Source organism: Aquila chrysaetos, chromosome 10, assembly GCF_900496995.4.
Source record: "Aquila chrysaetos chrysaetos chromosome 10, bAquChr1.4, whole genome shotgun sequence".
NCBI classification, from domain to species: domain Eukaryota; kingdom Metazoa; phylum Chordata; class Aves; order Accipitriformes; family Accipitridae; genus Aquila; species Aquila chrysaetos.
In genome coordinates, this window is record NC_044013.1 from 37704825 (window position 1) to 37732718 (window position 27894).

The following is a 27894-nucleotide window of genomic DNA, read 5'->3' on the forward strand; positions in this document are numbered from 1 at the left end:
GTCTGCACTCGGTTATTTACGGGAATCAATGTACCAGGAAAGCACACTGAAATGAAACATCTTGTTTTCAAGAGCGTCCTGGGAGCCAGGCAGAATGAGCAGCCATTAATCAAAGCCCGGCACGTAATCAGCACACATGTAACGCAGAGTCGCCCACGTCCCTAAGCCAGCCCCAGCCCGAACGCTGCAGAAGAAAAGAGGTCCTTCAAAGCCCTCTGGGCACAGACACCAGGAGCTGGGTTCATTCACAAAGCTCCATCGCTTGGCTCAGCCAGGTCTGGCTGTCAGAAATGTTTAAATATGGAAAAAAATAAACAGTTGCAACACGTTTTTCGGAGGGATCTGTCCGAGGCCCTTTGTGATGTAATGGGAAACGCTGCGTTTGTGCTACCAGCTGGAAAATAAACAGAGCTGCGAGGGTTAAAAGGAACTGAACTTTCCACGACCCCTATCTGCAAAAGAAGAAAATAATAAGAGGAATGATCCACTGCCCCACAGCCCTGATAGTTTATCCTCCGGCCCAGGCTGCAGAGACAAGCACCGGATGTGATAGGGCTGCTCTGGGCCACCTCCAAGGCGAGCTCTGCCCATGGGAGATGCACAGGGCTTGGGAGGCTCAGCCCTCCCCCAGTGCCCTGCTGGCAACTGGGCTCGGCTGCCTGAGTCCGGTCACATAGCACTGGTGGGGCCCTGCCAGAGCGGGCTGCGACGAGGGCTCAGCTTGGACGAAGGAGGTGCAGAAGCTGCAGGCATCAGCAGGGGAGAGGAACTGGGAGAGCGCCTGCAACCGCCGGGGAACGAGCGCGCTGGGGTGTTGGGGGCAGGTACTGATGCAGAGGACGTTCCCAGGGGGCTGAGACAACCGGGTGGATGGGGCCAGGGTGGAGGAGAAGGCAAAGAAACACACTGCAGAGACCTCGCCTGTATTCCCCAAGAAACAGATCTGCAGGCAGGGGATGGAGATGACCAGCGAGGGTGGGAGGGAGGCAAGGGGCAGCGGTAGGATGCTGGGCAGGACTGGGATCTGCAGCAGGGCAGGGGTGGCAGCGGGGTGAAGGAGCAGCACAGATGAAGTACAGGGAGCCATCTCCCTCCACGGGGCTTGGCACCCAAAGTCAGAAAAATGCCACGTGAACAGTCACCGAGCTGACGCTGCTAACACCCTTGCAGCCACCCAGCCCAGCGGTCCCCTCTCCTCTCCCGCTGTGGCTGCCTGCCCCCAGCCCGCAGCCCCTCTGGCAGCGCTGCCAGGCAGGGCAGCCCCTCACCACCCCCTGAGCGCGAGAACAGTCCCTGTCACTTTATCCCCTTCATCCTCAGCTCCCTACAGCTTCTCAGTGCCTTGCCACATCTGTCATTTGCACTGGATGTGTTAGGTTTCCACCCTGGGCTTCCTTCAGTCAAACCACAGACTGTGCTGGCTCCCCAGGTATCAAGATCTCACTGCAATGCAACCCCGAGCAGCTCTGCGGCAGTGGCCGGCAGCTGGGCAGCACCCTCTCGCACGCAGCACCTTGCAGAGCCTTCAAAAAACCAACAAAGAAGGTGGTGTTGGCGTTTCTGCTTTAGTTTTTTCCTGCAACACAGAGGTGGCACCACAGGGAGCAGGTCTGACAATTTTCTGCCTTCCCCTCGGGTGCAGTTCCTCCTCTGCAACGCATCGCCCAGCACTGGCACCACCAAGGTCATTTACCGGCTGCTACCCACCGGCAAAGCCGGCGAGGGCTAACAGCTCATGCCGACACCATACGGCCCCGTGGATCTCCTGCTGGGACACGCACTCGCCCTAGAAGGTCACACAACACTCGGGAGTCCTGTCAGGCGCCTTCTCCCCACTGCCTCTTCCCAGGACGACACCGTGGCCACCTCCAGGCGTTTCTGGCTTATGTCACCCAACATCGCTGTGGAGCCGGAGCCTCTCCGCAAAGCCGAGGCAGGCCCAGGTGCCTGGAAGTGCTGCGTATGCACAGTGCCACGGCTTCGGCATCCCTCTGCGGAGGGAGGCCCCGAATTACTGACACCGAGCCCAGGCACGCAGCTCCCAGGTACAGGGACGAGGCTCCCAGAGCTTTTAACCGAGGAAGCGAGAAGGGGGTTAGCACGAGGTCTTTCCTCAGAACGGGGGTTCATTCACTTCCCCACAGACACATTTACATTTGCTTATTCCACTAGGACAGGAAAAAAAAATAAGAGTTAATTTCTTTTTTATTGCCTCAGGATTCCAGGTTTAATGTAGCTGTCAGTGTGAGCGCAGCCCAGCTGCACGCCGACAGGACGCAGCCCGGCCAGGCAGCGGTGAAAGCGCCGCACAAGTGCGCAGCCGAGCGCTCGGGCTGGAGCACGGCCCCGGGGCAGAACGTGGCGCTTCGTGGGGACGTCTCCTTGCAAAGACGGATGCCCCTGACGGGCACGCATCACCGCAAGGCAAAAGGCACGCGCCGAAGCCCGGGAAGAGCAGAGGGTGCCGGGGCGAGCCTGACACTCGCCAAATCCCCGCCAGCCGCGGTGCTGCGCGGCGCTCTGGCGTAAGCCACCATCTTCACCGGGGGCGCGGGCTGCCTGGTGATTAATATCAAGCACAATGACCCCATGTTACAAGCCTGCGGGGGCCTGTGGAGGTGGCCATTTCCTGTGTAATACCAGCTTGTTTAAACACTAACATTCAAACTCCACAGCTGCAGAACAAACCCGGAAAGCGCGGCGCAGAAGAAGCCCTGCATTGTGTTCCCCAGCCGCCAAGAGCCGCGCTGCCGTGCAGATGGCAAACGCCTCGGGCTCACGTGCTCCCGGGGCCGGGCGACGCGCGCCCGCCGGCTCCCGGTGCAAGACGGCGCCGGTGCCCACCCCAGCTCCCGCACCGCCGTACAAAGTGCTCCGCATCCCCCTCCTGGATTTCCTCTCTCGCGGCCCGGGGAAAGCCGAACTAAAAGCAGCTCCTCTGCAAGGAACAAACGGGGTTGGCGGTGGGAGCTCTTCCCAAAAGGCGTTCACCAACGTTGCCCTGGACTCAGACACAGCTGCCCAGAGCGGGGACAAGGTGCTCACGGCCCCTCTGCCCCGTGGCACCAATGATTTCTCCCACACTGCCCTGCACATGGTCCCAGCTGGGCATCCATAAACCCATTCCTCTCCTGGGAACCTGCCTTCGGAGTTAGAGGGTCGCTCTCCTCCCTGGGAGAGGTGCAGTCTCCTCCCAGCCAGCCTCTGCTGCACCACAGCCCCCTTCTCCACGGAGACTTTTGGCTTCTGCTTCGCTCAACTTTACCTTCATTCTCAGCCAGGTTTACACTACCGAGACACCTCTGAATCCTCGCTTTGATGTCTCGATAAGGAAACTCTGGTGGCCAGCATTACTAGCTAAGGCTGAGATCTGCAAAAGGGATTTTCCATTTAGTCTCCAGCAAACTCCAGCAATGTCTTGGCACCCCTGTCCAAGACTCTGTCCATCTCTCCCAGTGGGAGCTGCCATCTCAGTGACACTTCTCCGCAAGAGCGATGTGATGAGAGCGATCTGGCAGATCTCTCTGGGAAGGTAAGCTCTAGAATGTGCTCAGAGCTTTTGGATTTAATTTAATACTTGGTTTAAATTAACCATTTTTAAATGCTTGCAGACAGTCTCCACAAACCGAGAGGCCCTTCGCTCCAGTGTGGAAGGAGCGCAGATTCACCAGGGTCAGCCCTGCGGCAGTTTGTCTGTCTAGCCAGCGGCTTCCCCATCGATTCTTGCGCTTCATTTAGCAACGGATTCATTGCAGCAAGAAAGTAGAGCAAAGAGAAGCTTTGCTCTCCCCTGCCCAGCCCTCTTCACCCTCTTCACAGCCATATGTCCCAAAAGGAGATGGATTCACTTGAACGACTGCAGCTTCCTTGGAGATCTGCCTTTTGCCCCATCTGCTGCTAATATCTCTGCCTCAGGAGATCCACCCTGCTCCTCTCTCCCCAGGACTCCCTGCTTTTACACCCTAATCTCTGCAAATTACTCCTGGGTACAGTTGGTCTGAAAGACGCTTTGCCAACCCAGTTGCATGGCAGTGCAACCGCTTTAAACGACCGTCTGCTCAGACGTCAACGCAGTGTTTGCCATGAAACATGCAGATATAAATTAATTTTAAGATACAGAAATGACTGTGGCTTGCTGCTAGAAGACCTAGGAACACCCGGTCCAGACACACAATGCCCAAGCCACAGGACACTGCTGCTCTGAAGCAGAGATGCCCGCGGTGAAGTTTAGTTCCTATTCTGGGAACACCTGAGAAAAAAGCCACAGAAAGCTCGCTGACCCCCTCCCCCAAATATGTAGAGGGGAAGGACACCCTCCATCTCTCAAATACACACAGCACCCCCAGGAGAGGGATTCAGGCAGCCTGTTGCCTCTCTATGGCCTTCTGGCCTGAAAACACATCCCAGTGCATCCCTGAGCCATGGTGACCGTGCAGGTGTGGCTAAGAGCTGGATGAGTGCAGCACACCAAGGAGGGGGTGGTTTTGTGGAAAGCTGTAGCTTCTCATTCAGGTGGAATTCGGGACCACTGAACTCCCAGCTAGGGAAAGGATGCCTGCCAGGAGCCGGGGTCCATTCCCAAGCCCCTGCCAAGAAAAGGACCCCAAAGATACAGCCCCCTCAAGCCTCCCATCCCACTTCACAGAGCCCACTCCTCCGTGGCTCGCGGCAGCGCTCACCCCTCACACCTTTCCCTCCGCCTCTGTCCAAGGGGGAAAGCAGCGAGCTGAGGAATTCGGTGTGGGGTGTTTTTTTTTTTTATTGTAAGGACTCAAATCCAGCAGTGTGATAAATGCATCCGAGCTACAATTAGGAAGATATATAGCATCAGAACGCGAAGGTCTGGGCAGCGTGGTGAAACGCGGGCTCTCCAGAGCCCCAGCTATGTTTCCCATTATGTAACCCTGGTCATGGGCAGACAGCCAGACTCCAAATGAAAAAGAGACTCTGGCTTGGCACCGTTTCTATTTTCCTATCCTCATTCGGGGTCAGCGCAGTGTCATACAGCTGCAGAGAAAGCTCCGGGGATTAAACCTGGGAAAGACTCCAAGACCAGGACCCGGGTTCAAGTACCAGCTGAAAGCAATAAACCAACTGCCACAGCTGGGCTGAGTTTAGACGTTCTCAAAGTCCCCCAGCTCTCTCCCCTACTAAGAACGAGCAATCGTGAACATGGTGAACGTAGCGTGAGCGCAGGCCTCGGGATGTATAGCCCCGGCAGCCCAGGCCCTAGGCTCTGGCAGAGTCTTGACAAGCTGCCTCGCTGGCCCCGAGCCCAGGCCGTCATTCTGGCAGCAGTGCTGGCCCTGGATGAGCTGCACTTTGATGCAAGCTCTGGGCCAGGCCTTTGCTCCTAGTGGGCTGCCAGGTGGGTACGGGGCCTGGTTTTTCCAGAAGCTTTAGCACATTCATGGCATCCTTGCAGGGTGCTTCTGTGCTTCAGGGCTTTTTTACTGTCCCTTTTCTGTGCCCACGCCACCATGAGGGGTGATGAAAGCCATAGCTGCAGAGAGCTGGGAGGCAGTTTCAGCATGTCCAGCCAGCTTCTCCACTGGCACTGTTGAGGACCTCGCAGCACGTCCCACTGCCGTGAGGCACAGAGCACGCATGAAATGGCACAGGCCCCTTACTCAGTTCTGCAACTTGGCATCTGCACTTGCTCCTCGCATGCTCTCCCTGCTCCTGAGCTCACCCTGCCCATAAACCTTGGCTTACTCCAACACGCCTGCTGCTCTGACCCATGTTTTACTTCTAGACTTCTTTGAAGCTGCTCCTGTCTAAACCCCTGGACTCGGTGACTTTACCTGGTTACTGAACAGCCCCAGGGCAGACAGCAGGCTTGTGTCAATAGAGAGCTGAAACAGTAACCCAGTGCTCCCCTTTTCCTTTCCCACCTCCAGGGAAAACGTTGCAGGTCCCAGGTCATGCCCGAGAGCGGAGCTGGCTCCCTGCTACTCGTCACTACCTGCACCTCCAGGGAAGCTCAGCTGCTGCTGTCCCAGAGTCCCGGACCACCAAAACCCAGCCACGCAACGCTGGGTCAACACAACAGGTCTGGGCTGAAAGAGCAGCCTGTCTCCTCGCCATGGGTAAGACAGATGCTCCTGGTGAGCCAAAGAGCACCAGGGTGGAGGAGCTGGGAGCCAACATGAGGAAGGCTGCCCACGCCCCAGAGTAAGGGCACGGATGGGACAAGAGGGGCTGCTCAGCCACCCTCCGTGGAGGCATCAAGGTGGGGAAGCGGTTGGGCCTCTGCTACAAGATGAAGACCCTCGTTCCATGGCTGAGCAGACCAGGAACGTGCGGAGTAGAGCCCCCCAACCCATAGCCAAAGAGCCACCCACCGCCACGCCATGGGGTGGGCTGCCATCGCTGCCTTCTCCCGCCTCGACGGGCAAGCGGGAGCCCGCACCTGCTCCGGCAGCCCGGGGGGACGCAGCCCCGCGCCCCGCAGGAGGGGGAGGCGGCTCGTCCCGGGGAAGGCGCCGAGCGCTGGCTGCGCGAACCCGATCAGAAATTCCATCTCGAGGCTGCCCGTCGCCAAGGGCTCGGCGGCTCCCTGCGCAGGCAGCGCGAGGGGAAGGGGGGATTGGTGCAGGCGGGCTCACGTGACAGATCCCAGTTTGAGTTCCTGCCCAAAGATGGGCAGCAGTTCACATGAGCAGGCAGCGGTCCCACACCGAGCAGCCGACAAACAGAAAACAGACTCCATCTCCACAAAATGAGGCCCAGAACTTCCTGTGTGAGATTTCCATTTCCTCAGCCAAATGAAAAAGAACTGGAGTAAGAGGCAATAAACTAGGAGAGCAGGACTGGACCTGACGCACGGAGCAGGGACCCATTAATGGTTAAGCCACTTTGCTGGATTACTCTTAATGCGCCTTCCCATCACCCTGGGTTCTGGCTCCTTTGGATTAACAATAAGACGTGATTTCAGGCTCTGGATCCGGAGTACCGGAGGCAGATGGAAAATCCTGCGGGAAAGCAGCTACGGAGCATGCTCAGACACTGTTTCGCATACTCCATACTTGGCCCCTTCGCTCGATTTTCTGTCCAAAAATATGCAAATTGCCTAGTCCGCATTATGGACTAATGGGCTGGAATCGGCCAGTTTAGAAAATTAACCCTTTTGGGCGTTGCAGGGGTAGAGACAAACTGTTTCTGAAGCAGAGGGGAGGTGACTTTTGGAGCTCCAGGAACAGGCAAGCTGCTCCAGGCCAGCCCAGCCTGACCAAGGTTGCCCTGATTCAGTCAAAAAAAGGCAACAAAATGTTTATGCTGGAAATGGACTTCCCTCCTGCAGAGAGGAAGGCCCTGCCTGTTCAGCTGGCTGGGCCAGCAGAGCACATGAAGGAGACGTATCCCAACAACAGCAGATGCACATCCTAAGCAGAAGGTAAAAATCCAGCTCATGGGCTGTCTTCTAACACACGGAAGCAAAGGGCACCTGTCAGGCCCCCTCAGAGACACTTCAGCCCACCCACGCATCCATGAAAAAAGTCACTGTGTCACCAAGGGCAACAAGCCCCCCCCCCAGATATCCCCTGCGCAGTGAGCCCCTCCTGGGTGCTCAGGTCAGAGTGCCACAGCCAGGAATAAGCATGAGCGAGGGGGAAAGGTGGCACAAGGAGCCCAGGGAGGGAGCAGACACCAGAAGACAGACCGGAGGATGCACGTACTGTTTGGGGAGCTCAAGAGAGGTCGGAGGAGGATTCCAGGTGTCCGGGTGGCCGAGCATCCAGTCCGACCAGACCTTCACACTGGGAAGCAGCTCCTTCAGGTCCTGGGGCAAGGCAGAGACCTTGATGTCATCCTCCTCATCCTCCTGCTCCAGCTCTTGTGGCTGAACTGCAAATACAAGATGTGAGAGCTGAGGAAGCTCACCGCAGCCAGGAGCCAGACTCAGGCAGGGACAGGGGATGCACAACACGGATCCCAACATCCCAGCCTCGGACGCACAAGGGAACAGCCACAAACCACAGCAAGTGCAAAGACAGATCTGTTCTCCCTACATCAACTGGCCTGGGGGGCATGCCGGGACATCTGTGATCCCTTTTATTGAGAGCAGTGGGGTGCCAGTGCACCAGTCAGAGATACGATCCCGAGGTTCCAGTTTAGGGAAGTTTCACAATAGCTGGCAGAAAGCATGTCCTGCGTTCATCCCTTTGTTCCGAATGTTTCTGTCTGCACACATCAGGGGCTTTCCTGCCAGGTGATCCAGCCATAACCTGGGCAGAGCTTGAGATGCTGGGGGACAATCCAAGGGCCCCAGCAGAGGGGAAGGGGTATACAAAATAGCAGGCAACAAGGGGCTGAACGCCACCAGGCTGCCTCGTGGGCAGCTGCGTGGATCCTGCCGGTAACCCCTTACCTTGCACGCATTCCCTCAGCAGGCTGGTGCACCTCCTCACCAAGAGTGCAAACATGGAGAGCCCCAGGGCCGTGGCCTGTTCCTGGATGACAGAGCGGCAGTCTTCAGAGATGCACTCTAGGAGACAGAAAGAGGGTTCAGCAGGGAGCAGGTCAGATGCTCCATCTTGCTTCGCCTTCGCAGCCTCCCTTTCTGCATCCTCCCTGGGGCAGGGATCTCTGCAGGGGTGGGCAATTCCCCAGCTCACACCTGTCCTGGACCCAATTGCTCCACGTGGTGAGTAAAAAAAAAGAAGGTGGTGAGTAGCCACTCTGGAGTGGGAAGAAGCTGCAGTCACACTGCCCACGTCATGCCCGACCCCACCTCGTGTGCTGAGCCAGCCCAGCCTGAGCCAGCACTCGAGGCTCTCAGCACAGAAGCTGCTGCTTGGAGCTGATGCCTTCCCCTGAAGGAGGGGGGTATGTTTAAGTGTTAAAAGGGTAATTAGCTGCATGTTTGATCTTTGTCCCTGCTGGAGTTTTAACCTCAGCAGCTGAGGAGGGGGCTCCTCCCATTAGTTCACCAGTCACACAACAGCTTGTCAAGAGAGCTTAATTGAAGCTGTTACTCAAGTAGATGCCACACGACCACAGCTCTTCCAAACAGAGCCGGCTCAGAGTGAGAGCAAATCCCCCCGGCACATCTACACCCAGCCAGAAACCACTTCTGAGGCTGCTGAGAGCAGTGGGGAGCTGGCTCGAGGGAACTGCCTGGAGCTGGGTGTGGGTTACATTTAGTGAGGCCGAGGGCACCATGGGGCACGCCAGGCTGCCCGCGCTCGCTCAGGCACCGCACTGCCTGCTCGCAGAAGATTTTTAAGCCTTAGGGGCAGCCTCTGCCCTCCAAATCCCCTCTGCCCCCCGTATCCCCTCTGCCCCCAAGTCATATACTCCCTTGAGATGTGGGGGGAGTGGCTGGTTGGGGGCTTGCCCGGAGGGAGACGGGGAAGCGCTGCGGTGTGTGGGAGCGGAGCTGCTGCCCAGTGGGATGAGATGCACCCGCACCACTCGGGGGTTTCCTACCAGCCTGTGCTGTTTGCTCTGTGCAGGCTGCTCCTCGCCGGCTTCTGCATCACCCGCTGCAGGACCAGGGCTTCCAGCCCTCACCCTGCAGACAGGCAGCCACCGTGAGAAAAGCTGCCGCAAGCCAGGCAAAGGATTTGCACGGTGAATGCAAACATGTAGGTAGTGACTCCAAACCGGTGCCCGTGCAAGCAAAGCCCCAGCATCGGGATGGAGAGGGAGAGCCCCCGCAGAGCCCTGGCTCCCAGGCACCTCCGCCGCAGACATGAGCATCAGCTGCGTGCGGGCAAGGGGAAGGTGTTGGAAGCTGAACTTCCCTGATGTGGCAGACGAGGGATTTTGAGCAAAGGGCAAGAGGATTAAAGCAAGACATTGAGACCCTGTTTCAGTCGAGGCTAGCAAAACGCCTGAGGTGCAGAGAACAAACATTGGGTTTTAAGTGCAAATTATTTCAGCGCAATGGGGTGGGAGGTTAAAAACAACCAGAAAAAGACTAAAACACACCTAGAAAATACAGGAAAAAATGGAAGGAAGATCTGTAGGCTTGATTTGGCCAGCTCTTACAGCTGCCAATGAGTTCAGCAGCCAGTGGGGAGACCCCTGAGGGTAACCCGGGGTGGCAGAAGAGGCGCCTGGCAGCCGAATGAGGGTGCTCTGCTCCCAGAGCCGGGGCTGAGCCAGTGCCGCAGAGCAATGGTAGGAAGTGCTGTACTGCAGGGGCTGTCAACTTTTGGAGGAAACATAAAACTAAAGATGTGACCACTCTGGGACAGTAAATCTCTTTCATGAAGCCTTTCCCACAATTAAGAGTGTTAGTCCCAGTGCTCTGGCCACAGTCCAGTTCAAGAAATCACAGTCGTCTTCCCCGTGCTCCCTCCTCCCGCACTCGGGTGAGATGCTGGACTCTTCTCTTCTTGTCTTAAACGGGCACACAACAAGACCATGGCTGTCATGCTGCTGCACCTGAGTCTGGCGAGTCCCCAGGGTGGGTGAAAAGCTCTGGGCATTTCAGCAAGCACCCCTGCACTTTGCGTGGGCAGCCCCACTGGGACTCTGGGCACTGCGCTCAAGCCAGACTCACCCCCAAACTGGGCTGGTACAAAAGTTAAGTCCTCCCCCTCCAAAAAAGGCAAAGCTTAAAGGCTTTCGTAATGCTGAGGGTCAGAAGCACTGCACAGCCCTGATGTATTTCAGAGATTGGCTCCAAGCGCTGGAGCAATGCTCTGCAGTGGCCACGGCCAGGCTTTGTACCAGGGGCTCAGCCCTTCCCACTGCCACCAGCAGCTCTTGTTGCAGGCTACCAGTTCCTCATACAACATTGAACAACCAAAAGAGAGTAAAAATGTTTCTTGCACGTGAGCTGTCACAGGTACAGCCATCTGTGACCTGCTCACTCAAGCTGAGCACTACAGCCACAGCTCCATCAAACATCTTGTATTGCTACAGACGTGAACCATGTGCCCATCGGCTCACACCCAGTTTACAGAAAGCCACGGTGCTTCGATGTACCGCAACGATGCCCAGCCTGCGAAGCTGTCCACTGTGCAGGTAAGAGCAACAGTCGTTTCCCCACAGCTCCAGCTCAGCTACCGTGGGTGTTGTCATCTCATCATTAAATTACACAAAACTCCCCTGGTCCTGAAAGTTCATTCCCCGGCCAAGTTTGTCAGCCTCATTTCAAAGAGGCTCCCCCAGCCCAACAACCTTGCAGGGAAGAACAAGCGTCCAGGTGGGTGCTTGTTCAAGACCCCTGAACATACACCAGCACTCCAGCTCCCAGCCCTGCCAGCAAGGGCTCTTAAGAGCTTAATTGTAGGACAAAAGAGGAAAGCACCATAAATCAGGAGAAACTTTCTGTCTGTGACTTTTCACCACTTTCCTCGGAAGGCAGGGAGCCTCGGCTTTTGCTGAGCTGGGAGCTTGGAGTCAGCAGTCACAACTGCGTGACACAGAGGCTGTGGGGTGGCAGACCCCAGGCTACCCCCGGCTGCCCATGTCACAGAAGACAGTCAAGGTGAGGGTACAATCAAAGGGCAGAGCGATCACGAAACGGAGGTGTCTAGATAGAAACTTGTGGAGTGTTTTGAGAGATGGGCAGTAAGGAAACTAGCTCTCTGCACCCACAGCAAGGTCTCTCACCCCCAGCACTAAGAGAAAAATACCTCGCAGAAGATACGCTGAAAGGGGGGTTGGGGCAACAAATGGAGCCCGCAGGTCGTCATTACCTCTGAGCTGAGCAATTATCTGTGCTGCTGATAATGCACGATGCATTAAGAAACAAACTCCATAGAAAGAGATGTTCTTGGAGGCTGGAGTGACGCTTAGATGATTCGTGTCCCTGCAGCTGAACAGCAGTAGTATCACCTGGGGACACCAGCTGCCACAGACCAACAAGAGCAGGCAGAGAGATCTTGACTGCCCAGGTCAGGGCAAACCCTGTAATTCCCAGATCTGTTTCCTAAGATCCACAGCAGGTGCAGGAGAAGCAGAACTACAGCATTAGGTCCACAGGCAATCCAGCATCCTATCCCCGCAGGCGGTCATCAAAAGCTTGGTGCCAGAGACATTTTCAGGTGGCATCGATGGCATCCCATCAGCTAAAGCTGCCACAAACCCACACTCCACTTCCTCCCCTGAAACCCCAAATTAGGCTGTAATCAGATAACCCTCCTGTACTCACACCCAGCCATGCCACGCAGCTGGGGCACAGCGGAGGTGGTCAGGCAGACTACAGACAGAAATCACACGAAAAAGAAGCTGCTACGAGGTCGCAGGCCCCAAGGTGGTCAGAGGTGTGGCTCCTCTGTGCCACCAGCAGCCACAACGGTGACGCTCCGCAGGAAATCATCCAGCACAAGACCAGGTTATATGCACCAACAACCACAACACATTCCCCCTCCATCTTCTTCCCCTGCAACCAGACAAACATCCCTGTTAATGCTGGCATCAGTTAAACAGCTCCTGTCACCGTGTCACCTCTCAGCTCTCGCCTGCGCAGCCACCCTGTGAACCAGATCACGCAGCTCACTGGGGTTAGAAATGTGACCTTTCAGCTGTGCCATCGCCATCAAAGGTGCTATGTGGGGGGGAGCGGAGGGTGGGTAAAGCTGGCACTGCTACCTAAATAACTGCTTGTGAAACCACAGCCTAAGGTCAGGGCTTCAGGACTCGTAGCATTTGCAGCTAAGACTGACTCAGGGTAACCCTGTAGCCTCGCTGCATGCTGCACCACCACCCGCTGTACCGACACATGGCCCATGGAGCCACGCTGCAGACACAGCAGGGAGCTGAGCCGGCCTAAAAACCCATCCTCTACGAGCTTTCTCAAGCTGGATCTGTTTCTTGGTCACTTGTAGCCCCACACCAGCTGTACCAGCAAAACTCTAAGGTACATGCAACGCTGCACAGGGCTAGAAATGAGCAGGCCTGAGTATTTTAAACCAGGAATGTCATCAAACACTTTGCAGTCTGAACCAACAGCCTGGGTAATTTGCATTACTCCACACTTCATAGGCTGAATTTGCCTCGAAGATCTGTCTTTCTGCATCCGAAAAATAAGCGAGAGCCTTGCAGCCCTCTGCAAACCCATCGCGGAGTTTAGGGCTCCAGATGCTGGACGGGCCAGCGGGACACGAGCTCTGACAGTCTTTTTTGCAGGCAGGGTTTTGAGCACCGTGTTATTAAGCCTGCCTGACACTAGCCACTCATAAGACCCTTTTTCCAGTTGGCTCAGTGTTTAACTATCGGAGCTGAAGTTTCCATGCTGGGTGCCTGTCTCAGCCCGAATTCTTCCGGAAATCTTTAGCCAAAACAGTTCGGCTACTTGTGAGAATGAGGCTAGGAAACAAGATAGTGGCTTACCCTTGTTAGAAAAAACACTTACAACCTTTTCCTTGAGCTAATCTAGCAACTGCAAATCCTGGAAAGGGGATCTGAGATTTTGCTGCAGAATAACCTTTTTAACAGAGAGTTTTCCTGTCCTACTAGAAATCTGTCCACACTTGGCCAAGCTATAAACATCTGAAATACAGCAGTTTTTCCATATTCAATAGGAATTCATTTCAGCAGCTAAAACCTTCTAAGATTTCACCTCCCTGAGCATGCTCCATCTTCCCACCTCCCTTACATCTAACCGCCCTTACACCTAACCTGCATTACCCTCAGCAGAGCAACTGCCCTGCTCCCATCCAGCACGCAGGGACCTCCAAAAAAATGTCCTTGTACTAGTCACTGGTGCTTGCGGCAAGCTGGAGATTGGACCCAGACTCCTCCAACTGGTGCCCAGGCTATCTGCTCTGAAGCAAAGCCCAAGAGCGAGAGGAGGGAGAGGGGATGGGATGGGAAAAATGGGAGCTGATAAGCATCAGACTGCAAGCACAGAGAAAAAGCAACTGGGAACCAGGGTCAGGCGGTTTTTCTGAAGATCACAAAAACGCTCTGAGCTGCAGAAGAGTCCTCCTATTTCTTCGCATGTAGGAAAGAGGGTTTTTTCCTCCAGCTGGGTACTGGTCTGCACGAAGAGTGCTGTTTTTCTACCAGGAGGCAGCTTGCTTTGCAGAGAGCCTGGGGAACGGGGCGGGTTGGCCAGCACGGCTGCCGTAGCGCCCTCTGCAAGCATCTACCTGGGCTCTCCACTGCATCCACGCAGGGGCTGTGAGCTTTGCTCCAACCCAGCTGGCAGCAGGATCCGACCCAGGCTTTCTGCAGTCATAAATCTACCTGCTTTGCAGGGGAAAGGGTGCGTGGGGAGGGGGAAGAGAGAGAGATGGAGAGAAAGGGGACGTAATTTTAACGGGGAGAAATTTGTGTTTCTCTGAGAACATTATATTCATGGAAAACATAAACCAACTGTCGTCAAAGTCGTCTGAGCTCAGGAAATGGAGCGGCCGGGAGAAGGCTGCCATGTGGCCGGATGTTATGTATTTCTAATTAGTGCTATACATCTTTCAGCAGCGAGTGTCCTTTTGCTGGGAAACACAACGCGCTGCCCTTGTTATTGTAACTGTCAGAGAGTGCTTAAACAGATAATCTCCAGGAAAAGTGATAAACACATCCCCTCTCCCACTAGGGTGTGCAAAACAGCAATGCCAAACCTCTATTAGGGCAACGCAACCAGCCACAGGAAATGGGAATGGGAAAAGAGCAAGCGATGCAAGGGACAGCCGCCTCAGAGGAGAAGGATTTGCTGGAGGAAGCTTCTTGTGGCCGCTCCAGTGCCATGTGCCGAAGGAAATCCTGCGAGGGACAATCAGGGCAGAGCGAGCGCAGGCCACGTGGCCTCGGCCAGGGAGGCACTCGCAGGGATGGAGCAGGGGGGCTGGAAGTGAGGGCTCCCAGCTGCTCCGCTCCGAGCGTGCTCTAGGCAGCGGTGGAAGCGAGTCACAGCAACCCCCGAGCTTGCAAGCAAGCAGCAGACATGCTCCTACATCCATCCCAGCTAACATAACACAAGGAGTGCTGAATCTTTCACAGTTAAAACAACACCAGCCAACAAGCGTTAGAGTCTCGAAGGAGACCTGATTCCTTTGATTCAGGCAACCGGACTGCTCTAGCCAAGGGTCGGGAAGACTCCAGCAAGACAGTTTCCATGCTGGCCTCCCCGTCCTAACCTGAGCTGTGGCTCCGGGCCGGGGAGCCTGGACCGGCGCCGGCAGCAGGTGGCCCCAGCGCAGGCAGAGAGAGCAGCAGGGATGTGCTTTGCTCCCAGGGAGCAACAGCTGAACCCACCTTCCCTGGCGACATGGTAAAGGACCATACGTGAAGGCAATCAAACGAACGAACGGGTCTCCGTACACAATCCCAAGGATGACATAATGGGCTGGCCAGGGGATGCAGGAGGTGGAGGAGCTCGGTGAGCACGGGGCTGCGGGCGAGCCGTGCCTAAGGCACCCGGCTGATGTGTCAGCAGCTCGGCGGCACAGACAACTGATTCACCAGCCGGCTGCTGCCCTGCAGGGAAGAAGACAGAGGCTGGTCACCTCCAAGCTGACACCACCTGAAGGCAATTTGTTTGCTCTCTTACTGCTCAGACACAAAAGTATTTTCCCCGTGAGTCACCCTCTGCCAGACACAGCATTGGCAGGGCTACGGGGCAGCCCAACGGGATGGGGCTGTCTGCAGGAAACGGGTACGGAGAGCCGCGCTGCCGGTCCAGGCAGCTGGTCCCACTGCTGCGGGAATATAAAGCAGCAAAGCAAGAGGGATGCTTACAGCTGCGGCGCATTTCCCCGACACCCCCTCGCAGAGGACCTGTGAGTCACGGGCACTCCCCGCTCTCCACTGGGAACCAGCGAGTCACACATGCACTCATGTGCCCCCGAAAGAGCCTGAGAACCTGGAGGCACTCGCTCAGCCCTGGCTTATACCCTGCAAAGAGCCTGGGAACGATAGGCAGCTTTCCTGGAAAGATGCTCCCTGACTCTGAATTTGCAGGCAGCAGACACGACGGCAGCCCCAGCCCTCCTGGCACAGCCCTGCGGCTGAGCCGAACGCCACCACCTGCAGCACACAGGGCTGAAACCCCCCCAAAGCGACCTTCGGATTGTAGTAATAACCTGGATGCCCCCAGTTCACCTCCTCGTACAGACCTCTCCCCACGGAGAGGCAGGAAGGCCCCGGGGGAGACGGGTCTCAGCCGCAGCACCCAGACATGCAGCAGTACCGGGGAACTCGCTGTACGTGTTCCCAAAGCAGCTGGGGCCGCCCAGGAGCCTGCAGCTCCCTCTGCTCCATGCTGAAGCCCCGTCTTGTTCGAGGGAGGGAGGGAGGGAGGCCTAGGAGGTGAGGAATGCCGGGGGCCTGGGGAGGATGGAGCAGCTCTCCCTGTGGAAGCCATTAGATATTCAACACTTCATTTGTTTCCAGCCGTTCTGGACTGCAGCGCTGGGCTCTAGGACGGGAGGCTCTTCTCTGACGTAACCAGGAAGCAGCTGCAAAATTAAGGAATCCCTCATGACATCATAAAAAGGGTCGATGGTTTACAGGGGAAGGTATAAAAATTAATGACATATTCCCACCCGAAGCAGCAAGCCTGCCCGAGAGCCACAGGGGAAGCGGTGCTCTGCCCGACACGAAGGGGCTGCCTGCCCAGGACAGCTCTGTGCTGCCAGCTCCCTCCAGCTGATCCGGGAACTCACCTCTGGCTCTGACCATCCCCAAGCCCAAGATGCATGCACAGGGCTGGATCCTTGCACCTGGGGTGCGATAACCAGCTTGGTATATCCTTCCTGACCCCGGCGAACAGAGTTTTAGGCTGGGCAAGGGAATGACTTTAGAGACAGCTTTCCTGTCTGCTCAGGACGGGCCAGGAGTCACCAACAGAGAACATCATTGTGAAGTGACTCAGGGAGATACGGTTATTCATTTCCACAGGGAAAGCAGACACATGCACAGAGTGCCCCCAACACCCCAATTTCTGCAGCTCTGGAAGACCAACAGGTCTTGCAAGAGGAGGCCAGGGCAGTGCCACACTGTCCCTCCCCACCACACAACCCAGGCTAGGACAGAAAGAATGACATTAGCCTTGAGGACAAGCACAGAGCCATTTCCACTTGAAAAGGGAAAAGGATAGTGGTTTAAAATTAACTGCAGCCTTTTCCAGGAAATATCAGTGGAAAGAAGCAGCCATTTTTAGAAATGTTATTCTCAGAAATTTCCTGAAAAGACCCATCAGTCAAAACACAGATTGAAGCCATTTCCACTTGCACTAAGCAGCACTTCGGAGCTCTCCCTCCGCGCTTGGGGTGCCTGACCCAGCTGGCAGGGTCAGGATCCTGCTCTGCATCCCTGGCCCCAGCAAGGTTGCAGGAGTCAATTTTGGATATGCAACACCCCACGCAGTGTCAGAAACACTCCTGCCCATGGAGGCACGTACGTCCCAGTTTTTACTAGCCACATTCACGCTGAGACACGCCAGTCCCAGACCGTCACAGCTGGGGCAGTCTCACCCACACTGGCAAAGGCTGGAGAACCACCAGCTAAACCATTATTTCTCAGCACTGCCTTCACCAGAGCCACTCCAAGCGGGTGAGCTGATGCTAGGACTTATGACACAGGCATAGCAAAATCTTCACTAGCCTCAAGGCTCTGCGCAATCCCTGGAGCCACTCATTCTGCTGCCAACAACTGACAGCTACACGAATTTGACCTGTCTGGCAGCTAAAAGGCTGGCAAAACCAAATGTACATAACTCCTGGCTAGCTCGTAAGAAAGTATGTCCCTCCAAGCTGGCAAGCCAGCTCATCAGCATGTATATAGCTCCAGACCAGCCTGGCACCAGCTGTCTCTTGCTGCGGAGGGAATATTTGCTGTAAGATGCACAAGCAGGATGGGACTGAAGTGGCTGCAAGGGTGAAAGGGGCCAAAGGCAAGCAGGGCTCGGTACGTGCAGAGGGCATCCGGATAAAACAGGGAATGCTGCACCAAAAGAAGAAAAAATGTGGATGGAAATGTAAAAAGGCGTTAGAGGCATGGCAGTGAGGCAAGACGATGCACCCTGATACAAGAAAACCCCTGATGGCCTATCCTCTGTCTGCACAGATCTGTCAGCCCTTCTTGAAGAAGCCGGCTGCACAGCCAGAGCCCTGAACCTCACCCTGCAAGGGCCGGGGAGGAAAGCACGCTCCTCAGCGCACTGCCATGGGAGCCCGGCTCGGTGCTACGCAGCAGGCATGGCAAGCTGCTACTAGCATCCCACCCAGGAGCTGTATGCGCCCAACCATAATTGTGTCAGATGTTATTTACAATGGGGGAGGAGGTGTGAACAGGGCTTCCCAAGAGATTTACTCCAGCCCCGAGTGAAGTTTTACCAGGACAATCGCAGCAAATAAAAGGCAGCCTTTTCCACCGCTCCCCCCTCCCGTGCTGGAGGTGGGCATGTCTTTGGCAGCAAATGCAAACAGACAGCCTGGAACATGCCTCCTCTGGTGTGAACCTTGGTGAGCGCTTCAAGCCTGGAGTAAAAGTTAATGAGAGAAAGCGCCTGCAGACAGGCGCATTCGGAGAAAGCAGCCTTTGATGGGGCAGGAACAGCAAAGTGCGGAGCTTCCGTTTCAACACATTCACTCGTTTGCTGCTCTTCTTTTTACAGCTTCCTGAGCGACGAGAGCGCCAGTGTGTCAGTTTGCAAAGCAAATGCCAAAATGTAAAGTGAAACCCATGCCCCCCCAGCTCCAGGGAGGCAGTAAATCCCAGGGTCCTCATCAGATGCCTGCAGGCCTGAACTGCCTCCTCACCTCCTGCTCCAGCCCCTGGCCACCTCCAGCGCCTGCTCAGTCCCTCCAGCCTCCCTGGCCGGTGCCAGTGGCACTCCCAGCATCAGGACATCCCTCCGAGAGGGGCACAGCCCAGCCGCTGTGCCAACAGTGAAGCTTACCTAACACTTTCCATTATGAGACCCTGGTTTTAGTTCCTAACAACTTTGCCAAACTTTAACCATTTAGGCTGCGATCCTTCATGCCAAAAGCTTTCTTCAAGCTAAATTTATTGGGAAAATTTCATCTACAAAGGTTGAGCCATTTGCCAGAATGAGGTTAGGGAAAATATATTGTTCTTCTCAAGTTAAAAATTCTTCGACCATTTCAGCGAAATCCCTAGCACCTTCACACTTTGGAGCAGGAACCAGAAGTTTGGCAGGGGACAGCAGCAGGGTCTGGGAGCGCCTTCTGCCACCTCTGTCCACTCCTGCTTTGCCAAGGTGGGGGCCTTTGGAAATCTGGGTACTCATTATCAGACAGCTCTCACGTGTCACTCCAACCGAAGCAGCAGCTTGTTCATCTGCTTGGATAGGCAAGGGAAGAAGAAACCAAGCCAGGTGAGACAGTGGAGAGGCAAAGGCAGGTAAAAAAGGGGCCCAAAGCAGCACAAGCTAGGTGATAGCATAGCAGTCTGTTCTCCAGGGCCCCACGCTGCTTTGCTGGCACCACCAGCGGCTGCTCATCCCCAGTGCCTGGTGCACAGGAAGGATAACAGCCCCGCTTCCAGCGTTCCTGCCGTGGCAGAGGCTTGTGTGGTGAATCTAGATTTACGTGCCAGCCAAGGATCCCAGATGAGGTCAGTCCCGTTCCACGGGGGAGCTCGCTTTTCTAAAAACAATGGGAATTACACATACAAAAACCGTTACGTGACCACAGAGTTGAGTGCTCAAAGGTCAGAACACCAGACTTAGAGCCGTCTATGCAACTTCAAGTCAACTCCATCACACTTACGCATTATAAGGTAGTCCTAATGACATATCGCTTTTTCTCCCCTCAGGTTACCATTTTCAGTCAACACAGAAAATTAACAGTCAGTAGAGACCCTCCTGCAGAGCTTTCTGATGTGCTGAAATGTGCACGTATTCAGTAAGGCTGAGGGCTGCAGGACACGGTAATGTTTTGGGGATTAAGATGGCTCAGCGCTATGCTGGAGAACTAGATTCTGTCTTTGCCTTGGTCATGAACTTCCAGGGGGATCCAGAAGTCACCATAACCACTCTCAACACATGTGGTCAGTATTTGCGTCTCTCTCATTTGTTGGCTGGCCATGGTGACACAGAGAGGATGAAATTTGCAGACACTGGGCAACTCTGCTTTGAATACTAATAAATGCAGCTCCTGAAGGACTCTGTTTTCAGGAGAACTCCATCTCCTGCATTTCAAGGTGAGCAGTCAAAAAACTAGAAAACCTGTTATTTTCCTTAAGCTCAGTTCCCCATCTGTACACGTTAGAGATACCATGCAGAAAAACATCCAAACCCGAGATGCTTTAAGACAGAAGCCAGTGAGTTTATGCTATCCGATTATTTGGAACCTGAACCTTCTAGCTCTTCCTATGCTCCATGCGGCACCGAGCATGATGATAACACTTAATCAGTGACTTCTCTGGAAAACTCCCATGTGAAGGGAAAGGAATTTTACAAGCAAAAGGACAACAAGAAAATTAAGACCAGGATCTCTGCCACGTCATCATCTCGTCCATCACAGGAGGCCTTATCTGCATTACACCACATCTCAAGTGCACAGAAGCGCTGATGAGGACAGGCTTCAAGGCTCGCTGTTTGGAAACAACCCCTCACAACGGTACTCACAAGGATATGGCCAGATTCACCCACCTGACCTCTCGTGGTGAATGGGGGCCGTGGTCTTCTGTGGAAATTCAGAAAAAATCTGCTCTGAGCAGTGCCATGCAAAGGGAGGTTCTCAGGTGTCAAGTGAACAATTCCCTACGGGAAGGGCTGAGACCACAGGCACAAACCCACAGCATGCAGAGAAACCATTCCAGGAAGTTTAACATCCGAGCCCCCATATTAGAAAATATGATCTCGGTGCTCCAACAACTTACATGTAGCCAGAGCCTCAGGTCCCAAACCCCTGTGCAGACTGCAGCACGCACACACTCACACCAGCTATTGAGCCCCCCCCGCCACAGGACTCAGTAACCAAAAAGCCTTAACCTTCTATGTTCATTAACAAGCATAAGACATAACGGTTTTATGCCAAATTCCTCTTTTCCCCAGTGATTTGAGATAGGATTGGCACGACTGCGAAGTTCCCCGCAGCTACCGTTGCTGCACCGCTCCCAGCAGGGCCATCCGCAGGGAAAGGCGGCACTCGAGGGTGGTGGGCTCAGCCCCGGGGTGCCCCAGCACCCCTTTCGTTTGCTGCTACGTCTCCTGCCGGGAGGGCGTGAGGGAGCTGCGGGCTCCCATACAGCCAGCGCCGCTACGTTTCCTGCAGAGATTTGAAAACCTGTTGTAGTTCCAAAGCGAGCTTCGATTTCACTGTGACCAGCAGCTCAGAGACTTATAGTTACTATACAGCCGAATAAAATATTTTTTCATAAATTTAACGCCAGCATGTCTGTGTTTGGAAACTTTGAAAATCCATGTTGTATGGTTTACTGCACTGGAAAAGGTGCCAACAGAGTTTCAAAGGAAGGGAAGTGTATAACTGTTTCCTTTCAAATGCATTTTCCAATGGGATCCATTGAGGGAAAAGGCTGGAACTAACTAAAACATTATTAAAAACTGTTATGAAAAGAGACAGAGAGATGGAAAAAGATAGACAAAAACTCCAATACACAGCCGAAAGGGAGGGAGGGAGACAGGCGGCAAGAAAGGGGATATGGGCAGAAAGACACTTTGGGTGGGGAAAATGGGGCGAGACGGGGAGTTTTAACTGGCAGTCGCCCTTCGTGGTTTCATATTGTTGCAGATCAATTGATCAGAATTTCAAGTGCTGCTGGCCCGGTGGCACAAGGCGAACCACAGAGTTGGCTGCAAGTGCAGCACTTGCGAACTGCTGACCTTCAGTTTTAAAACCAAAAATATTCTTTGGGAAACAGTTACACCAGGTTCCAGCCTGGGCTGCCAAGCAAAAAACAAGCACTACTAACCTGAAGTAACACCCCCATCCCTTACACCAAAGCAACAACCAGGACTAGTAACCTGAAGTAACTCCCTGGTCTGATTCAACCAGCAGTAACTGAGCGTGACATGTGTGCAGGGGCTTGGCTCTTCCTTACTCCCTGAGTGGAGCGGTTAATTCTCCAATCGCTGACACCAGCCGTCGTGATGAGCGTGCAGGATGCAGGCGTCGGCCGTCAGATCGCTCCCGCTCCAACGTGTTGGCCACGTTCAAGCTATTCTAACGAAGTCTATAAATACCAAAGCAATCGGGTCCGTATAGCGCGGTCACAGCCCGGGTCCAAAACCACTGCTCCAGCTCCAGGCAGAGCCCTGGGTTTGCTGCCCTGCGAGCGAAGGGGGAACCGAAAGGGGCTGAAAACATACATTTTGTCAAATACTTCAGTGCCCTGGACATCAGGAGGCTGCCAGGGTCGGGGCCCAACTGGGGACGGAGCCAAATCTCCGCTGCTCTGCCAGGCTTCAAAGAGCCAGGCTGGGGGTGGGCAGAGCTCAGCGCACGCCTGCAGAGCTCCAGGCCTGTGGTTCTGCGGGGTGTAGTAACCCTGGGCTGTAGCACACATGTCGAGGGATGAGGGGAAAAAAATAAACAGACAGACAAAAGAATGAGGATGCTCTGCCAATTCCAATTGTGCAGCTTTTATTTTAAATGCTTATCAAGCTGAGAAAGAGCAGAGTTCTTGGAAAACAAGGTTTCCTTTCTTCCCATGCCAGTGTCAAACACCCTCAAGGACGGGTACAGCACAGGCGCTCGCTGCCGGCCGCCCTCTCCGCAGCAGCCGCCGTCCCGTCCCGTTCCACCCGCCTGGGGAAGGGTTTGCGAGTAACAGCCCTGGCGTTTCTGGTAAAAAGATCTCTGTGATTTTTTTTTTTTTTTTTTTTTTTTTATTAATCTCCAATCTGGCTGGGTTCAAATTATGGCCAATTACCCACCAACACTTCTCGCTAATAAAATAAATTTTTACGGGCCCTAATTACTGCTTTCGCTGAACTGCTCTACAGGAAGCTGAAAGGCTGCAGCTCTCCAGACGGCAGCAGACAGTAAAGCGAGGCACCCGCGAGTAAAACGGCGAGTGACTCAGAGGAGACAAGCCGACGGAGGGGCGGGCGGACGGGGAACGCTCGCGCCTGGCTGGAGCGTGAGACACATCAGTTCATAAAACGCTGCGTGCCGTGCGCACGGCGCTCCGAGGCCGGCCGTCAGGTCCCCCGTCAGTCGCAGCACCCGCTACCTGTGACGCAAGGCTGTTCCCGAGGGCCAGAGCAATGGCTGCAGCGCTCCGCCGGGTATCTGCGGACGCGAACCAGCGAGCAAATTATATTTGGAAACGGCTGCATCGATCGCGCGCGGCAGAGAGACGGAGCCGCTTCCCATCGCAGCTCGGGGGACTGGCCCTCAGAGCGGGGGTCCCCCCGCGCTGGCTGCGGGGGACGGAGAGGAGGCGGCTTCTCAGCCCAGCTCCCGCCTTTGGTTCCCTCCATTACAAACACAACTAATTGAAGGAGACAGAAATAGCAGAAAGGTAGAAAATTCCTCTGAAACCGTGAAGTATCCAGCCTGCTCCCAGCTACACACACGCTCCCGCCAGCACGGCGCGGCCCCGAAGGGCTTCCCGAGCGTGAAAAAAGAGCAGGAACCCACTAGGTGACTGCAACCCACAGCCAGGCCCTCCTGGCTAGCGAGCTCGCCCTTAACCCCGCTGCTCTGCGCGGCGGCAAGGAAAGCGGAGCCGCTGCTCTCAGCCCGGCGCACGCCGGCGGCAGGGAACACCCTCCGTGGCAGGAACGCAGCGGCAAAAGCACCGGCCCACGGCGCGCTGCCGGCCCACGCGAGCCCGGGCTGCTGGAGTCTTTCAGAGCGGGGCTGCCACGCAGGTATCCAGGCTCAGCTGGGGAAACGCGGCTCTGCGAGATTGATCAATTTTTTTTTTCTTTCTTAACCAGGATTACTTTAATTTTCAAGGCCTAATGGAGTCCAGCTGCGATGGGGAGGCAACGCTGCAGTAGTACAAAGACAGACCTTTACACACTGGTGCAAACTTGTACAACATTCAGCACACACACACGCACACACACACAAAGCCCTATAAAAAGGATGCACTGCAGCGGGATATTTTTAGTCTTGACAATACAGCACTAAAAATACGACTTTGCTAATACATCACTACAGAAATATTCCCAGTGTCCATTCAGGAATGGTTTAAAACATTTATTTTTGTTTCCTTTTGCAATGGTCAGAGAGGAGGGAGAAAATAGAAACTCATTGATAAGAGGAAACGAGAGAGACATGAAAAATTGAAAACTACCTAAAAGCTCATGGAGAGGTTTATTTTATTAGTTCTTAATAAATATCTTGCAGATTTCCTCAGGAAATACACCAGATCACATGTAAAATAGTTTGGTACTGATGTCAACTGTGTCAGCATATGAAATCTATTAGGGTGAAGCCACAGCAGGGTGATCAGCGTGCTGAAAAACTGCACGGCACTGAGGCGAGGGGGGGGCGGGGGGAATCTCACGGCCCTTCCAAATTCTTCGAGAGGTAAAAAAGTCAGCCAAGACGCAGAGAGAGAGAAAAAAAGATCCCACATCCTGCTTTGCGCTGCCAGCAATGTGAAGTGCCCAGAGATTAATTCTATGTCTGGCCTGGAAATGTGACTTTAAAGCATTGGAGGGAGCGGGGAGGAGGAGGAGGAGAGAAGAACGAGAAGGCCAGGCGAACCGGGACTGGCACCGTGCCACCAACTCCCCCCCCCCCCCCAACCCCCCCTTTCCCCGCTTCCCAAGCCGTGTTTCAACGTAGACAGCAGTAAACCCCAACAGACGGCAGCTCCCGGGGCTGCCAGGGCCTCGCACCAGCTGGGGCGCGTCTCCCGCTCCCCGTGCAGCCTCGCGCAGATGTGCCCGAGAGCATCACTTCCGCTTCGCCTGCTTTTAAAGACACACGAGCCCATGTGGCAGCGTTTCGCCGCTCCCCGCCACGGCCCCCGCGCACGGTTTGGGGCCCCCCGGGTGGGACGAACCCTGCTCCCCAGCACCAGGCATGAGGTCTTGTCAGACCTTGGCTCCTCGGGCTCTGCTCTGAAGGGTTTATGCTGTTCCCAACCCGCGTTTGGCAGCTGGCGCCTCCTTCTCCGTCTCCGTGCCATTACCCGGAGAGCAGGCGCTGCTTACGCAAGACTCCCCTGCTCCGCTCCTGGGTCCGGCGGAGAAGCACCAGGAGTTCACCGAGGCAGGGTCGGGAGACCGCACGCTCCCAGGAGGGATGGGAGAAGGAGGAATGAAGAAAACCCACAGCCGAAGCTGTCCCTACTCGAAGATCCCGAAGGCATCTCCTTCCCAGCCCATGGCGACGTGCTCCTGTCTGCCTCTCGTCCCACTCCGCAGGCTGGGGGGACCTGAGAGCGCACGTCAGAGACCCGTGCCAACCTAACGGACAGACAAATCACTCGTGCCCTCTCCGTGTCGCCTATGAGCCAGCCCTACGGTCACATTAACCACAGCCATCGCAAGCCACATCAATCAGCGTTAAAAATGACCCTTCAATTAGAGAAGGGCCACGTACCTTCAGTGCTGTCACCCGGCGAGGGTTAAACTGCCCTAGTCCGTACTGGCTGTGAAGCCGGACTGAGCATCACGTTAGCCAGGGTGACCCCTGAAGGTCACCCTCAACAAGTCCTCACCTTCCTCCTGACCATCAATTAGCACAGGCAGAGCCAGTAGCATGTCGCCAAGATCCTGCTGCACAGGCACACGCAGCCTCGGGCAGACCCTAATCAGGGAAAATAAAAGGTCTCCGTATGTAAACCTGCAAGGGGTCACCTCCTAGCTGCAGATGCACTTGAGAGTAGAAACACAGCCTTAGCTATGCTGCCATTCCTGATCTCAGCATTAAGGCAAGAAGAGATCCCAACAAGCCTCTAAGTGTGCTCGCTCCCAGCTGAAGCCCCCCCAGCACCAGGCACCCGATTCACCGAGGGACTGCAGCCTGCGAATAGATGGAGGCAGAATGGAGCTGGCACGGGACGAGCCTGTGGTGCCCGTGGGGCAGCCCCCAAGAAGAAAGCTACCCTCACCGAGCTGGCAGGCTGCACCCGAACCTGCACAGGGCACGGGCACGGGGCAGGCAGCCCGCCCTGCCTACACCTGGCAGACTATAAAACAGCCCCGCAAGCTCAATCAAGAGTTTTACAACTTCACAAAGCACCATAATTAGCCTAATTATACAATGTTCTCTCAGAGAATTAAACAGAAATACAGTAATTGACTTGGTGCTGCTTAGAAGCACGAGGAAATCAAAGGCGCAACGCACATTAAAGAGTCAGAAACATCTCTTTAAAAGCAAGAGGATTTCCTGTCATGCTGCAAACATCTAAAGCTTCACCAAAGCTGCTGCACCTGGTGCAACCCCACTCCGGCTCCCTGGCACCCCTCTTTCTCCACCACCAAAGCAGGGGTGAAGCAGAGCCCTGGGAAAGCTGCCTCAGGCACCTCCTTTCTCATTTTACAGCAGGACAGATGGACACTGCGTGCCAGCGCTCCATTTCCTGCCTTTCATTTTATACAGCGACGCTGCTACTTTGCCGAAATAGTGGTTTTGTTTCAGTGTTCGCAGAGCTGGCCCATGCCTTGGTGGCACCGCAGCATGAAAGCCCCTCCAACCTGACCTCGCCTGTCACCGGCTCTGTCCTGACTTGTTGCTTGGGCTGCCGAAGCTTGGCTGTAAAGCAGACTCGAGCTTTGTGATTACAAATCATTTCCCCTCTATTTGTTGCCCTGAAATGAGATCTCAGTATCACCCTGCGTTTGATGGAACAGCTTCAAGGGCAGACGTAAGGATGTGCTCTGTGACAGGCGGACTGGGCAGAAGCCCCCAGCGAGCTCATCTGACGCTACTCAACGGGGACTTTTGCCGCACTTTGGTTGGAGGGCAGGACTGGAGAGTCTGACACACCAGCAAGCACTTGGTTTCACTGGAAACGTTTCCCTTCCTTGCCACAAAGCCCTACTCGATCTTTTGCCTCCAAAGCCAACGTCTAGATTTCAGAAACCTGAACTGCAAGTGGAAATTCCCTGCAGCGCGTTGATTATTGCATCTCCTGCTGGCACTTGTGGCAAGGGGAAAAAAAGTCACATGGCTTTCTGGACACACGTTTTGCTAAGGAGCCTTGCATCAGAGGGCAGAAGCCAGCAGCCAGGAAAATAACTCCAATTACGGTAAATAAATCCCCAAATATGTGACAATCTCCCTTTTAAACAGGAAACAGAGGGGAATAAGCAAAGGAAGACTTTGGTCTAAACATTGCTGCCACCAGCCTCAAGAGCCCGAGAGCGAGACTCTGAAGACGTGTCTGGGCCAAAAGTATTTTACCTGAACTTTGCTGATGTGTCTCAAGTCCGAGACAGCTTCCTTCCCTGAAAGGAAAGGCGCCGACAGTTCCCGGCAACTGTGCCAACCTCCAGCACTCCCAACTGCTCAGAGGAGAAACTCCGGAGGGTCAGCTGCCACCTCCGGACACGTACGTGTCCCTCAGGACGCTCAACATGAGCAAGCAGCTCAACACAGGAAGCCACACAGCTCCCAAGATGAGCAATGAGGGTATTGCCCCCTGTGCCATTCCAACCCTTCGTCCTGCTTACACGGCCAAGGTCTGGACTGTGCCTGGACACAGCGAGTAGCAGACATCACTCGACAACGGGTTAAGTATAAAAAGCCTTTGCCCAGGCAGTGACATCTCAGCACCCGCTCGCTCTAGAGCCTCTGTGCAAGCCAGGCAGCATGGGGAAGGATGGACATCAGTCCCAGCCAGCCATCCTCTGGGTTTCCTCTCCCGATTACAACTCAAACCTGAAGCGAATAAGAGCAGCAACATGAAGGGAGGGGAAGGATGAATTTAATGCCTATTTCCTCCAAACTTAAGGCCTTGGGAAGTGTTATGTCTTAACACCACCTTGCTAAAGACAGCACTACCCAGTCTCACAGAGAAACAGCACACAGTGACTGCCAGGTGCAAGCTGGTGATCTCAGTATAGACACTTCGGTCGTCATATAGCAAGTG

At 54.8% G+C, this 27894-nt stretch overlaps 1 protein-coding gene across 5 annotated transcripts in view; it reads right to left on the bottom strand.

The window, feature by feature from the left end:
• SMG6 (SMG6 nonsense mediated mRNA decay factor) overlaps positions 1 to 27894 on the bottom strand; it is a 119404-nt gene that overhangs the window by 51509 nt on the left and 40001 nt on the right. For all 5 annotated transcript variants that reach the window (XM_030028809.2, XM_030028808.2, XM_030028807.2 and 2 more), the window contains exons 11-12: positions 8372 to 8488; positions 7680 to 7848 (exon numbers count right to left, since the gene is read on the bottom strand). In XM_030028809.2, the coding sequence (XP_029884669.1) occupies positions 7680 to 7848; positions 8372 to 8488 (286 nt within the window). The remainder of the gene's footprint in view (positions 1 to 7679; positions 7849 to 8371; positions 8489 to 27894) is intronic.